This window comes from Homarus americanus, unplaced genomic scaffold, assembly GCF_018991925.1.
Source record: "Homarus americanus isolate GMGI-L3 unplaced genomic scaffold, GMGI_Hamer_2.0 scaffold11022, whole genome shotgun sequence".
NCBI classification, from domain to species: Eukaryota; Metazoa; Arthropoda; class Malacostraca; order Decapoda; family Nephropidae; genus Homarus; species Homarus americanus.
Genome location: NW_024737068.1, coordinates 9893111 through 9908246, shown reverse-complemented (window position 1 = coordinate 9908246; position 15136 = coordinate 9893111). Strand labels below are relative to the sequence as shown.

The 15136-nt window shown below is 38.7% G+C and overlaps 1 protein-coding gene across 1 annotated transcript in view; it reads left to right on the top strand.

Moving 5' to 3' along the window:
• The window catches only part of LOC121872943 (dehydrogenase/reductase SDR family member 7-like), a gene marked incomplete in the record, with an annotated part of 131071 nt that overhangs the window by 47157 nt on the left and 68778 nt on the right, over positions 1–15136 (top strand). The window contains 1 exon segment of the mRNA XM_042376084.1: positions 13839–13906. Coding sequence (XP_042232018.1) covers positions 13839–13906 — 68 coding nt within the window.

Below are 15136 nucleotides of genomic sequence, written 5' to 3'. Positions count from 1 at the left end.
TGTAAAAGGTCGAGCACATCCGTCACTGAAGACGTAGAATCGGGAGGCACATGTAACGTGTGCTCCAAAACTCTCTGGGTCTCCAGCGACAAACACATCCGCAGTTGGATGACCTGTTTCTTTGGAGGCATGCTGTCAAGGTCCACCATCGTGGAGTAATCTGTCCACCGCCGCCTCCACTCTTGAAAAAGCTGAAACGTGACGTCTGGTGAGAGGGCGGGTGGGGGTTGAACAGATGCCTTGGGAGCTGTTGGAGTAGGAAGAGTACCTGGAGGACGCTGGCGTGGTGGAGGAGGGAGGGTACTGGCGCCTTGGTGCGTGATACCTGTGAGTGAGGGAGGGTGGGTTAGCGCCAGGGTCGCCAAAAGTGCATCAAAACGCGCCTTTTCCTCCTCTCTTCTTATTTCCTCCCTCTGAAGTTCCATTTCTCTGCGTCTCTCGTCCCTGTCGTCCATCCACCTCAGAATTGTGGCAATGTCCGTCGCTGGAGGTGGAGGATGAGAGTCTGCGCCCGGTGGAGGGGATGGTGGTGGGGAGTTGTGTCTCCCATCTTGACGTTGTCCCTTCTTACCGCCCATCTTAGTATGCTTGAACTGCGCTGTTTAGTATATAAAGTGGCGCCTCATCAGCTCGAACCACATATATATGACATAAACAGCGCAGAAATAACGCATAGAGTCCACTGTTCTGTCTGTGAGTGTGTGTGTGTGTGTGTGTGTGTGTGTGTGTGTGTGTGTGTGTGTGTGTGTGTGTGTGTGTGTGTGTGTGAGTGTGTGTCTGCGACAGCAGATGCGGTGGCCTTAGGCTGGAGCTGCCGCGGAGGCAAGAACGTCAGTGTCTCCCCAGATGTTACGCGAGAAGGGTGTACGCCTGCGTGCTCTGTGGGTACCACAAAAAACAGGCCAATGCTCAACTCTCAGCTCTAGACACACTAATACACTGACACTACCACTGCCACCGTCACTAAAACGCACTGTGACAGCGCAACACTGCACGTCGCGGCGAAACACAACGCAACACAACACAACACAACACAACACACTAAGAGTCGACGTGCACATCGCCGGCTAACTGTCCATTGTTCACACACTTGTAAGTCCACAGATCCTACTCACTGCTCCATGAAGGTTCCAAGTGTTCCCTGAAGAAGGCAGTGATGGGTAGGGAAACACCGGGTAACACTGAAGTCCATTTATTAACGGATAGGAGAAATACAAGTGGTGACTAGCATGTGCCATGCACGGCCCACAGAGTCAGACTGAGACTGCCTTGCTATATGGCAGCCTCGGGGCAATGTTGCCACATAACACGTGCAGTGTTGCCACGTAATTATATACATAGGTGCTACTCGGCACAGTAGCTTATATACAAGGTTGCTACTCGGCACAGTAGCTTAGATACATAACCTACAATCACCTCAACCCCCCCTCCCCCCCCACCCCTCGCTGGCTGGCTGGCTCCGTCCCTCCCTCCTTCTCCCCCAGCCAGGGTTTTAGGCTTACAGTTTTTATCTTATATAATATCTCAGACTAAAGTTAGGAGATTATAATTTGCATTGCTGGAATCCTTGCAAGACAGCCAATAATTTGAATATAAACATCATATATTTTGCTCAAGAGATAAAAATTGTAGTACATTAGTGTACAGTACTGTACAGTATTAGCCCGCTTTACACGGTTTCACTTTCCGCGATTTCTCATTTACGCGGTACCTCGCCAGAACCAGACTTTCACTTTCCGCGGTACATCTACTCATATACGCGGGTGAAGTATAATTTTTTATTTAGCTCATAAAATTCATCCAAATTACCCGGCCAGAATATAATTTACATTGCTGGAATTCTTACAATATGATGATCATTTTGAATATAAACATCATGGATTTTGCATTAGACATACAAATTTTAGATCTAATGTAATAATTTGGTTTACACAAAGCAAATATTTTATCGTTTGTGCAAAATATATGAAGTTTACATTCAAAATATTCCCTGACCTGCAAGGAATCCAGAAATTTCAATTATATTATCCTAACTTTAGTCTGAGGTATTATTTATTACTAAAAATGTAAATACAGTCGGCCCTTAACATACACGGGGGTTACGTAGCAGAGATAGCCGTGGATGTTAAAAATCCACGTATATGTGCTGCCCCCCCCCCCAAAAAAAACCCTGGCCCCCCATGTCCTTATTTACCGTATATACCTGTGTGTAGTTCGAGTTTTTAAGACCAAATTATTTTGCAAAAAATTGGGGGTCGACCTCTAAAAGGGTAATAGTTTTGTTAGGTTGAAAAATATTTACCAGTAACTACCAGTAAACAATGGAAACGACGCACCAACGCACCACCAGCTGTGAGTGTCGGTACAGTTGCCAGGGCAGACCTCTTGCGTCATCATAGCAAGCCCAAAGTAGCCAAATGCATGGTATGGTAGCACAGGACGATGTAAAACAAAGTATTCATTTGTTAAAGTTTATTTATAGATACTGTACATAAATTTTTGTTCATTACATTTGAAACATCAATCTTTGTTAATTAAATTTGATACAAAAGAAAACTACGATACCGTATTTTCATTAAAATATTACATCGCAAGTATATTTTACCTTAACTGTGACTGAATGAATATATTCTCAGAAATAAATATGGAAATGTAATATTTTGGCTGAAATGACGTACATATTACTGTACAGTGAGTTCTGCTATAACGCGTGTTTTGATAACGCGAATTTGCTCTAACGCGATTTATGAATTAGGAACGATATTTGTATAACGCGAACGCTTGTTTGCTATAACGCGATTTTTGCTTACTATTTCTCCAATTTTGTGGTACTGTATTAACTGTGAATATAGTAAAGAAGAATATCATCAAGAAGCGTTCTGGTGATAGAATTCCCGGTGATGATCGTAAAAGAAAGGATATAACACTTGAAGAGAAGCTCGATTTTATCAACCTCAAAATCACCCTTCTCCCCCATCAAGTAAAGTGTTACATTTACTGTATGATTTCATTATTAGATATGAATGTAACATTTATTTAGACTGTGTTAGGCTAACTACTAAATTTTTTCGATTTTGAGTAATCTGCACCTAACCCTATTTTCTCCATAAGCCCTGTTATTTCTATTACGCGATTTTCTATAACACGATATTTTACAAGAACACAATTATCGCGTTATAGCAGAACTACCTGTACAGTCAACCCTCACTTTACGCGGTTAATGTAACCCACAGGATACTGCAGAAAGTGAGAAACGCGTAAAGTGAATAACATAACATATGGGATTAATTGAAATAGAGACTGGGCTGATCCCCAAACTCCACTTTTTGACGACACACAACTATGTTGTAGTAAAAATATTATCTTAACTTTATGATGGTATGCACACACAATTAATAATTAAGAGAAATATCAATAATATTAGGTTTTTTAACACTTACATTAGTAGAAAAGATGGCTGGGCACACGGGGATGGGCGGTTGGTTCCGAGGCAGAGGGCAGATTATTGGCCCTCACCTGTATCACTTGTATCAATTGTATCACTATCCACCACAGAGGCTTGCAGGGCCTCTTTGTCAAACCCCCCAAAGTCCATATAAGTCCATATCCTCACCATAATTATCACTATCACTGACTTGGGCCGGCTGTAGTGGGTGGCGGGTGAAGAACTGGTAATGTTTTGATGACTGGGCGACCTTGTGCGCGCCGCTTACACAACATGGCGGATGGCGGGAGGTTTGGATCCAAAAATGGCGCGGCTTGCCAGCCGCTCTCCGCGTAAAGGGTACACTCACCGCGGAATGTGAGCATCCTGGGTTCCGGCAGGGCACCGCGTAAACGTGGAAACGCGGAATGTGGGACCGCGTAAAGTGAGGGTTGACTGTACAGTGAAAAGTGGGATAAAATTATGAAAACAATGACTTTCGCTTTCTTTCGTTGTTCAAAAGATTTTACCGTAATCGCTTTTCGAATGGTTTTCAGTTAAAAATCTGTTGTACTGTACTCGTACTGTATTACAATAATATTCTATCCTATCATTAGCCTTATAATCCCACAACTGAAAACCATTCGAAAAGCGATTACGGCAACATCTTTTGAACGAAAGAAAGAGAGAGAGTCATTGCTTGCGTCACAATTTTATCCCACTTTCCACTGTAATCCGTACATCATTTCAGCAAAAATATTACATTTCTATGTTCTCAGAAATAAATGGTAGTTTTGTTGAAACGTAATGTACAGTGTTAATATTAAAATGCAAAAATAGCTATAAAAACAATTAATACACCCGAAATATACTGGCAGGCATCTCCACTCGTCCTTGCTCCTGCGTCCAAGGTTACCTCACCACTCCTCCCAACTCGCTCCCTCCGCACCGTCACTACTGCCGACAACAAACAGAAATGTTTTGTGAATAACTGCACCTCCACTTCCTATGTACAGTACTTGTACTGAACTGTACTGTGCTGTGCATTTTTACAAAAAATAAACATGGCAAGAAAAGCTATTAAAAAAAAGAGATAAGAATTTCACTTTACTGTACCGTACCTCTCCTCGGCGACAGGGCGGGGGTCATCGGGCTCATCGTCACTCAATTCCATAACGGGTGGTGAAGTGGGGGCGACTGTGGATTCAGCTGCTTCCTCACTGCCGCCAGTGATTGATGGTGTTAAATCTCTCCTTCGGTGATCAAAGAACATGGTGATGGGGAGTTGTCGTCTCTTTCTTTCATTTCTTCCATGATGTTTTTGTATGGAGCGAAAACGTCATCCATCCCTCGCATGAATTTCAGGGCACGCACCATGGAGGGGTCCATACTATAGGCCAGGTTTTTCAGTTCCTCAATATTCCTGGTCATCTCCCCCAACTTCTCCAACGTTATTTCTTGGTGCTCTTCCTCATCCTCTTCCTTGCCTGAGTCTACTAACTCCTGTAGATCCTCCTCGGTCAGCTCAGTGTCGTGCTCTTCAATTAGCTCCCTAATCTCGTCCTCTGCCATGTCCCGGAAGCCTTCAGCAGCCACTTTCCTTGACAGTGCCAGGGTCTTTCTGAATATTTTCATTAAAATCCATCAAAATCATTTTCCTTGTCATCGTCTTAAGCACCAAACAGCTCCTCCCAGTCTTCTCCTTGAACAGGGCTAGAGGGTACGTGTTTTTCGAATCGTTTTCAATTAAAAAAATGTTACAGCACATGTATATTTTACCTAAGCTGTGCGTGAATGAATATATTCTCAGAAATAAATAGTAGTTTTGCTGAAACGTGATGTATTTCAATGTAAAATAGGATAAAATACATGACGAAAACAAAAGACTTTACCTAACCTTCCAATGTTCAAGAGATGTTACTCGTTTTTTTAATAGTTTTCGGTTAAAATACTGTTATATTACAATGATATTATATTCATACTGTGCTTGATATACTATATTCACGGAAATGTAATATTTTTGCTGAAATGACGTACGTATTACAGTGGAAAGTGACGAAAACAATGACTTTCGCTTTCTTTCGTTCAAAAGATGTTACCGTAATCGCTTTTCGAATGGTTTTCAGTTAAAAAAAACTGTTGCATCACAAGTGAATTAGGATAGAATATTATTGTAATACAACAGCTTTTTAACTGAAAACCATTCGAAAAGCGTTTACGGTAACATCTTTTCAACGAAAGAAAGCGAGTCATTGCTTTCGTCACTTTCCACTGTAATATGTACGTCATTTCAGCAAAATATTACATTTCCATATTCTCAGAAATAAATAGTAGTTTTGCTGAAACGTAATGCATTTCAATGTAAATTAGGATAAACCACATGAAAACAAAAGACTTTACCTAGCCTTCCGATGTTCAAGATATGTTACTCGTTTTTTTAGTAGTTTTCGCTTAAAATACTCTTATATTAGTGATATTCTATTCATACTGTGCTTGATATAATACATTCACGGAAATGTAATATTTTTGCAACTACAATGCTGATGTCAACACAAGCGTGGTTACAGCGAGATTGACTGAGTGAGGGAGATCTATGCGTGTGTGTGTGAGGTTGCGGGAGCGGGCGGTGTCCCGTGTTCGGTGCCGCGCGCCAGTTGAATGGCGCGCGATTTGAATGTACTTCAATTACTTCAATGTACAGAATATTCCTCCGGCGGGGCAATCCGCGCATTTGCAAATCCATGTATTATAAACCTGCGTATGTTAAGGGTCGACTGTACACTGTTTTCTCCCAAACATTTCTCTGGTAGGGAGGGAAACTGGGGGTGGGGGGGAGGGTTGAGACCGACCAACCCAGCTGGCGTGGTGTGAAGAGGGGGGGGGGAGGCAAGGTGGGATATTTTGATTAACAGATAGTGTCGTGAAGAATATTTTTTTTTTTTATTAACTGAAGATATATGTTTTAGCTCATAAAATTCATACAAATTACTCAGCCAGAATATGATTTACATTGCTGGAATTCTTACAATATGATGATCATTTTGAATATAAACATCATGGATTTTGCATTAGACATACAAATTTTAGATCTAATGTAATAATTTCGTTTACACAAAGCAAGTATTTTATTGTTTGTGCAAAATATATGAAGTTTACATTCAAAATATTCCCTGATCTGCAAGGAATCCAGAAATGTCAATTATAGTATCCTAACTTTAGTCTGAGGTATTATTTATTACTATACGTTAAAATCTAGTGTTTTCACCCAAACATTTCTCAGAGAGGTAGGAGCCAGTGAGCTGGGAAGAGGGGGGGAGAGTTGAGTCCATTATTTGAATGGACATTAACCTGGCGACTGTATTTCTCTTAAATATTAATTGTGTGTGCATACCATCATGAAATTAAGATGTTATTTTTACTACAACATAGGTTTTGTGTCGGAAAAAGTGGAGTTTGGGGGTCGTGCCAGTCTCAATTGGAATTAATCCCATATGTTCTGTTGTTCACTTTCCGGGGTACCCCGTGGGTTCAATTGACCGCGTAAATCGGGGTACTACTGTAGTACATTTTATAGTATAAAGTTTTTCAACTGTATTTTTGGGTAGATTTACATAAATTTCTTCATTTATTTTCATCCATTTACATGTACACACTATACTAAAAGAAATTAAATGACCTTAGTGCAAAGCTGGAGTGCACATGTACTAATTTGATTACGGTACTAAAATTGTTATGTCTAGTGCAAATTATAGCATGTTTATATTTAATTTAATCTCCATCTTACAAGAATCCCAGCAATGTAAATTGTATTCACCCAGGTCATTTCACTGGCTTTTTATAAGAGAGAAGCTTAGTCACTTAAGAACTGATAAATATACACGTGTTAGACCTTGTGCCGGTGCCAACTGTCAAACGTATTACCTCACCTCCCGCTCCCCTCCCCCCCACGCCCCCTCGCTCCCTCTCCCTCATCTGCCCAGCACTGCTGGAATCCTTGTAAGAAAGTGAATAATTTTAATATAAATGTCATGTATTTTGCACAATAAATAAAAATTAATCACCTGTATCACATTACAGTAGTGATTTAAGAGTAAGAGTGTATATGTACATATACAGTGGGGTATGCTATAACGAATCTAATTGGTTCGAGAACCTTGTTCGTTATAGCATTCGTTCGTTATAGGATTAATCCGTTCCAGGTCCCCAAATACAACCACTTAACACTGAAAAATATAATATAAAATTGTATAAATTGTAAAAAAGTGCATAAATATGCATTTAAACCCCTGAAATAAAGAATATCATTAATACTTGTAATAAAAAAACAATAAATTCGTAAAAAAAAGAAAAAATGTTCGTTGTAGGAGTTTCGTTCGTTATAGCAATCTCAATTTTATAGGTAAAACCGTTCGTTATAGGAATATTCGTAGAAGAATCCATTCGTTATAGCATACCCCACTGTATAGTATTCCACATACACGTAAGTATAAATATAAAGTTTATGTGATGATCGGACAACGTCCATTTCGGTTAACGTCACGTTTCCAAGAACGTATCTAGGACGTTAACCGGCGCATGACTGTATTATTTAAGCATTTTCGACTTACGACCATTTTGACTTACGACCTGGATTTGGGTCCCTAACCCCGTCGTAAGGCGGGGAGCAGCTGTACTGTTACCTTTAATATTGTTTTTGGAATGTATTTTTCAGCAATATGATGGTGCTTTTGGTTGAAAGCACCTGGGGGGAGGTTAAGCATAAGTCGGAATTCTGCTTACTGTAAATCAGACGGCCTTTAGACCCATACAGTCAGTTCTGCTATAACGCGATAGTTGTGTTCTTGTAAAACATCGTGTTATAGAAATAACAGGGCTTATGGAGAAAATAGGGTTAGGTGCAGATTACTCCAAATCGAAAAAAAATTTCGTAGTTAGCCTAACACAAAGGATAGCACAGTCTAAATAAATGTTACATTCATATCTAATAATGAAATCATACAGTAAATGTTACACTTTACCTTGAAAAAATATGAATATAACTTGATGGGGGAGAAGGGTGATGTTAAGGCTGAGGAGTCATGAAACATCAAGCTTTTCTTCAAGTGTTATAGTCATTCTTTTACGATCACCACCGGAAATGCGATCACCAGAACGCTTCCCGGAGATATTCTTCTTTTCCATAGTCACAAAATTGAAGAAACAGTAATCAGAATTCACTGAGGACGCTTCAAAACTTCACACGTGTTTCAAACTGAAAGTGTGGAGTAAACAGAGCGTGCGGGTCTAAAACTCTATGTATTTTGTTTTCTCTCTTATTTAAAATTTTACAATTTGCATATACTGTACAGGTATACTGTATACATAAATATTACACAAATTATTTCTGCAATTCTTCACAAACAAAACACATAAATCAATTGAACATGTGATGTCGAACGTGAACTGTAAACACTGCATAACCCCGCGCCAAGCCACAACACTGTACAGTACACTTTAAACGCTACGTATTTAGTTTTTCTTTTATTTAAATTTTTACAATTTACATATATATATAAGTAAATTGTAATTTACATATTATTCATATTATGCTACAGCGCCCACAAAACATAAGAAACGTTTGAGTCCCCCAGTAGAGATGTCCGTTCTCTATCCACTTCCGGATGTCTTAGTCCTCCGTTTTCTTTTTGTGTACTCGCTCAGGGACTCAAGTATTTCTGTATACTGTATAACACAGGATGATAAGGGAATTTGAAATTAGGAGTGAATGAATTTATTATACAGTGATCAATTAACATAGTTTTGATGTGTTTAAGTACAGGTTGTACCTCTCTAGTCCGGCATTCTGTGGTCCGGAAACTCCCTTGGTCCGGAACGATTTTAGTTTGTCCAAGAGGTAGATAGGCATTTTTTTTTTTTTTTTTTTTTTTACTTATCTGAATTATTATTATTATTACAGGAGTATTAAATTTTTGCCCCTCAGGCCCCAATGTGGGTCAGTGACCTATGCCCGGGTGGGCTAATCCCCTTAAAAAAAAACAACAACAAAGCCGCGGGAAATTAAGGTTTGTTTACATCCGGCAGTTCGGCTGCTCTCTCTCTCTCTGCTTGTCTATACAGAGTACAACATTTAACCCTTCAATATATATGAGCAGTAAATAAGTGTTGCTTTCATATTCTTATGTAGAGTAATGACGATATATTTTCACATGTGCGCACTTACATACGAGCAGTCTCACTTTTTTTTTTACCATTAATGGTTAGCTACTTATATTGTAGGGTTTCGTGTTATAATGTTGTCTAGCACTCAGGATGGATGGAAACTCTAAGGTGGTCTTCTTATATAATATAAGTTATATGGTAGACAGTCTGGTGCTGGAGGTGCCGTGTGGTGAGGAACTGCTCAGTAGACACGTTCGGTGAGTAGCGTGTTGAAGGAGGTAGATGTGCAGGAGCTTCGTTAGAGAAGATGTTGCCTGTTGCTGGCCTCCAGGTTGAATGAGAACGGGACAGCGAGGAGCTTGCTTGGAGGAGGTGTTGCGTGTTCAGGAACCGAGAGCTGAGTTGGTGAGGACGCTCAGAGAAGGACTGGTGGGTCGCCATGCTCGCCGGCGGGAGCGAGGACCGCCAGGCAGGCGGAGGAGAAGCGGGGCCGCCAGGCAGCGGCGGAGGAGGAGGTGTTGCGTGTTCAAGAAGAGAGGCCAGAATGAATCTCAATGGAGAGACAGAGCTTATATACACAGCAGCCGTGAGTCATGGTGGGAAACCCCGGGAAGTAGCCGGTCTTTTGCTCCGTTGCTAGGATACTGTGGCATCTGGTGACGCCCCCCCCCCCCTGGGCCGCTCGTTTGGTTGCTAGGGAAGACGTAGCAGGTGGCATGCGGCTACGCAGTTGTAGGGGAGACGTCCACTACAATATTGTTCCATTTATTAACATGAAATAACATTACAGGTACTTCAAGCAACCATATTCATTTTTTACATTAATTTTACTACAGCTAAACTCAGGGTCTTATTTTCTTCAGTTTTATATGTAGAACCAATCAGTCACTGGTTTCGTAAGCTTTAACATAAACAATGCCGGCAGCCGTCTCGTCTCCTCTAATATTCCACGTATTATTAATAAATTGTATTGTTAATTTTGCACACACGTACATTAATTCAATAAAAACAAATTCAGAAACATTAATTAAAATATATATGAACAGTAAATAAGTGTTGCTTTCATATTCTTATGTAAAGTAATGACGATATGTTTTCACGTGTGCGCATGCGCACTTACATATGCGATCTCTCTTTTTCTTTACCATTATCGTTAGCTACTTCTATTGTTCCATTTATTAACATTAAATAACATTACTTAAAACAACCATATTAATTTTACTACAGCTACAACCAAGGTCTTATTTTCTTCAGTTTTATATGTAGAACCAGTCAGTCACTGGTTTTGTAATCAACGAAAACAATGCTGTGTCATTTCCTCGTGTGTTTTAATATTCTACGTATTATTAATGAATTGTATTGCTCATTTTGCACACATAAACATTAATTCAATAAAAAAGACATTCAGTAATAAACAATAATGAATCTTTTGTACATAAGAGAAATGACGCTGTTTACACGATTATGCACGTCGTCTGCACGTTGGCGGGCCGTTCAAACCCGTCGAAATTCAAGTTTCCGCCGTCAAAATTTTTATTTATTTATTTTTTTGTGTGTTCCAATAAAATACGTTAAGAATTAAAACCTCGCGAAATTTGAGAAGCTACTATACGACATTTAACCCTTCAATATGTCTTCAAAGAGACCATGACGAAGAGAAAGTGGTGCTAGTGCTTCCAGGCATAAGCACAAGTCACTATCTATCCAGGAAAAGGGTAAATTTCCATGGTCCGGCACCGGTCAGGTCCCGAGGTTGCCGGACTAGAGAGGTACAACCTGTAGTATTCAGGCGCCTTCAGCCTAGTAATGTTATGACATTCGTATCACTCACTGTAAACCAGGAATTCCACCCATACACAGAGAGAGAGAGAGAGAGAGAGAGAGAGAGAGAGAGAGGCCAAGCGCTCTGTTTACATCACACACACATAAATATTACATACCTTATATCTCGGCCTATTTTATAATCACAGTCATGTACTGAATATTCTATGTAAAAAATAAGAATTTTAAATGAATTATTTATAGTGCGGTCGACTTCCTACACAAAGACAGGCTATAAATAGCCTTCTTATCTCCTCTCCACCTATTACCCTCTGTTCTCAGAGAGAAGGTCTTGGTAAATAACTTTTGTTTGTTTATTTTCATTGTCTAATTTATCATGTTGTATCAAAGTAATATTACAAAAAATTTTAGGCAGCTACCAAACAGGGAGATACTACCGCCTGGGAAGATATTGGGAGCATAATGTACAGTATTGTCTAATGGTAGATCCTACTTCCATATGGCATCACGAAAATTGTGACCAAGTCTTAGGTTGCTGATCTATCTTTCTGCCTCAATTACACACACTTGCAGAGTTTCAATTGTTTCTCTTCCTTTGACAACACAACATACATACAATATAATTTTTCTCACCTTTGATCTTTTTTCCTTTTTGCATTTATTTATGGTTGGTTATTTAAAATAAGGCCAATTCACTTAAAGTATTGGCATCAAATTTTACCGGCTGGTGTACACTAGTGACTCACTTAAGCATCAGTTATTTAACTGGAACTAATGGCGGTGTGAGTAAAATATTTCCATTTACTGTACTTGAAATAGATTTGCCGATTTATTTGTTTATTTATAATATACTGTAATATATTAAATATACTGCAAGTATTTTCTTTAATTTATATACTTGTTTCGCAAAAAAGAGAGGCTACCATTATACCTGGTAGGTGAAGTTGACCAGACATTTATGGCGATCATTAAGGACCAAACTCCGAATCCATGACGTGACTTCTGTTCATCATTTATATCCTAAATTTACCACTGTCGGTAGTTTCAAGAATTAACTCAGTCATTTACTGAATATTCTTTGTAAAAAAATAAATTTTAAATGAATTATTTATAGGAGATAAGTATTATGATCAATAAATATACAGATATGCATTACTGACCACCTCCGAACACAAGGACGGCTAAAAATAGCCACAGGTGGTCACAGTCAAGGTCACTTTCCCTTTCTTGTCACTGGCAAATGGGGGGGTGGTGATGATAGCAGCTGTGTTTATTACCGGGGTATATTGTTCTTTTACGGTATGTTAGACAGGTTTATAATACATTTTTATTATTTTAATATACCGGTAATCTTATTTTTAATCCAGCTTCCCAAATGGTAATATTAATTTTAATCCAGCTTCCCAAACGTAAGTTTCAGTATAAAATAATTAGTAGTAGGACCTTGTGAGTGGTTTACTGTATACATAAATATTACATAAATTATTTCTGCAATTCTTCACAAACAAAACACATAACTCAATTGAACATGTGATGTCCAACGTGAACTGTAAACACTGCATAACCCTGCGCCAAGTCATAACAACATAAATGTTCGAGTGAAATCGCGTTAGAGCAAACGAGTTCGCGTTTTACAAATATTGTTCCTCTATTCACCAATCGCGTTAGAGCCAATTCGCGTTGTCAAAACACGCGTTGTAGCAGAACTCACTGTATACTGTAGTCTGACTTAGGGAGGTTTTTCTGCATACCATTATTTGGCCATTGTTTTAGTCACATTATATTGCCTTTCTAAAGTTAGTTCATGCCCATAATGAGTTAATCATGTCAGTCATGAATCATTAAATATAATTATTGAATCATGACTACCTTTTTATTAAAAGTTGTCAGAAAATCCCAGTGATCATAATTATAAACTGCCTTGCATACTGATTATCATGTGTATAATTAAAATATGTTAGCCCTAGGTCAAAATCAGTCATTTGTAAATGTCTACCAATCACTCCCTCCATTACAACTTAATTCGCCAGGTCGGAGTGATTCATTAATTAAAAAATACCACCTACAAACTTGAGGAGATGCCAGATGTCTCCTTCATCCACGATTTGTTTCACCTATGTGGTCAACTGTACATGCATAAGACTGAAAGGGTTAATTGGTAAAAAATTGCTTGAAAAAATATGAAATGGGCAGTGTAAGTGTACAGTATTTATTGGAAGAATATAACCAACAATGATTACTGTAATGAGTGAGAAGCTTTTGATAGCATGGAGCTAACATGGTCAGTACAGTAGTTGCACAAATATATTGTAGGGTATTGGAGAATACTGTACTGTATTTACTAGAAATGGTAAAATTTTGATTACATTGAACTTTTGTACAGTGTGATTATCTTTTTGTGGCTAAAAATCAGTTCATATGCAATTTTATTAGTTAAGATAACAGAGGTAAAAAAATATGCTAATCTTTCCAGGTACATCTATATCCCAGCAGACTGTGACTTTCTTCTTTGGTTTATTGAACGTTTTGGTCATCCAATAGGTAAGTTGAGTCCTTGAGTATTTTGTGTTGTTTGTGCAAGATTATATTCCTGTATACTGTATACAGTAAGCCCCATAAACTTGGGAATGATCCACCAGAGGATGATCCAGTGATATGCCAGGTGCTAATTTAGATTATAAGCTCAATTGACAATGAATTGTGCTTCCCAGTGTCCCTCAACACTTCAAAGCATTTTCACAAGGCTAACAATTATTTCAAACTCTTACACACAGAAATCTGGATGTTACAGGTCTCTATCAACAAACATGTGTTGACAAACAGTCTGCTCCATTTCTTCTCAGTTAAGGTGTGGCATAGTTACCAAGAATTTTAGAAAAAAAATATTTCATTTGCTATAGTAAAGTAGAACTTTACAGTGGTACCTAACTGAATGGCATAAAATGCTTGAGGGCAGTGCTGTAAGGAAGAGCTCTATAAAAGTTCAGTATAACAGTATGTCTTACTTTTGAGCAATATGTGCATTTTTTATTACCTATGAGTGATATATAAGGGATTCATTGGGTATCAGTAATAACAATAAGAATATTACTTTGCACTTGATATATTTAAAAAAATGTATAAACATGCTTTCTAATTATTTAAACATTATTCTGCAGCAGCTGGTAAAGTACTGAAGAGGATATGTGATCTATTGACACCCTCCCATTGTAGGGATGCCACAGGTCAGGGAGAGTTATGGAACTTTGTGGCAGGTTAGGGAAAAAATATGTTTTGAAAGGGTCAGGGAAAATTCAGGGAATTCCATATCAACTTTGAGAATTTTTTAATTTTAAAAATGTCTCAAAAACTTAGATGCTGAGAAAGATGCTGAAGTCCATGAAAGCCCTTCTCTGATTGATATAGGGACCTCATGCTGTACAGTGGTCCCTCTATTAACGAACACAATTGGTTCCACAGAGTCGTTTGTTAACCGAAAATTTCGTTAACTGAATCTATTATTTCAATGGGATACTGGGTAATTGGTTCCAACTCACAGAAAAAGTACATGCAAAATAAAGCCAAAAATGCATAAAGACAGAGAAACTCCTAAAAATCCCCAAAATCGCCCTTAAATCACTATACTGTATATATACGTACATACCGTATATCTCGGCTTATAAGATGGAATTTGAACATTAAAAAAATCTGCCCAAAGTTAGGGGGTCGTCTAAACCACCAAGTATAAAATTCTTACCTCTTAAATATTGTGGTTTAGTTTGTCAAGAGTGG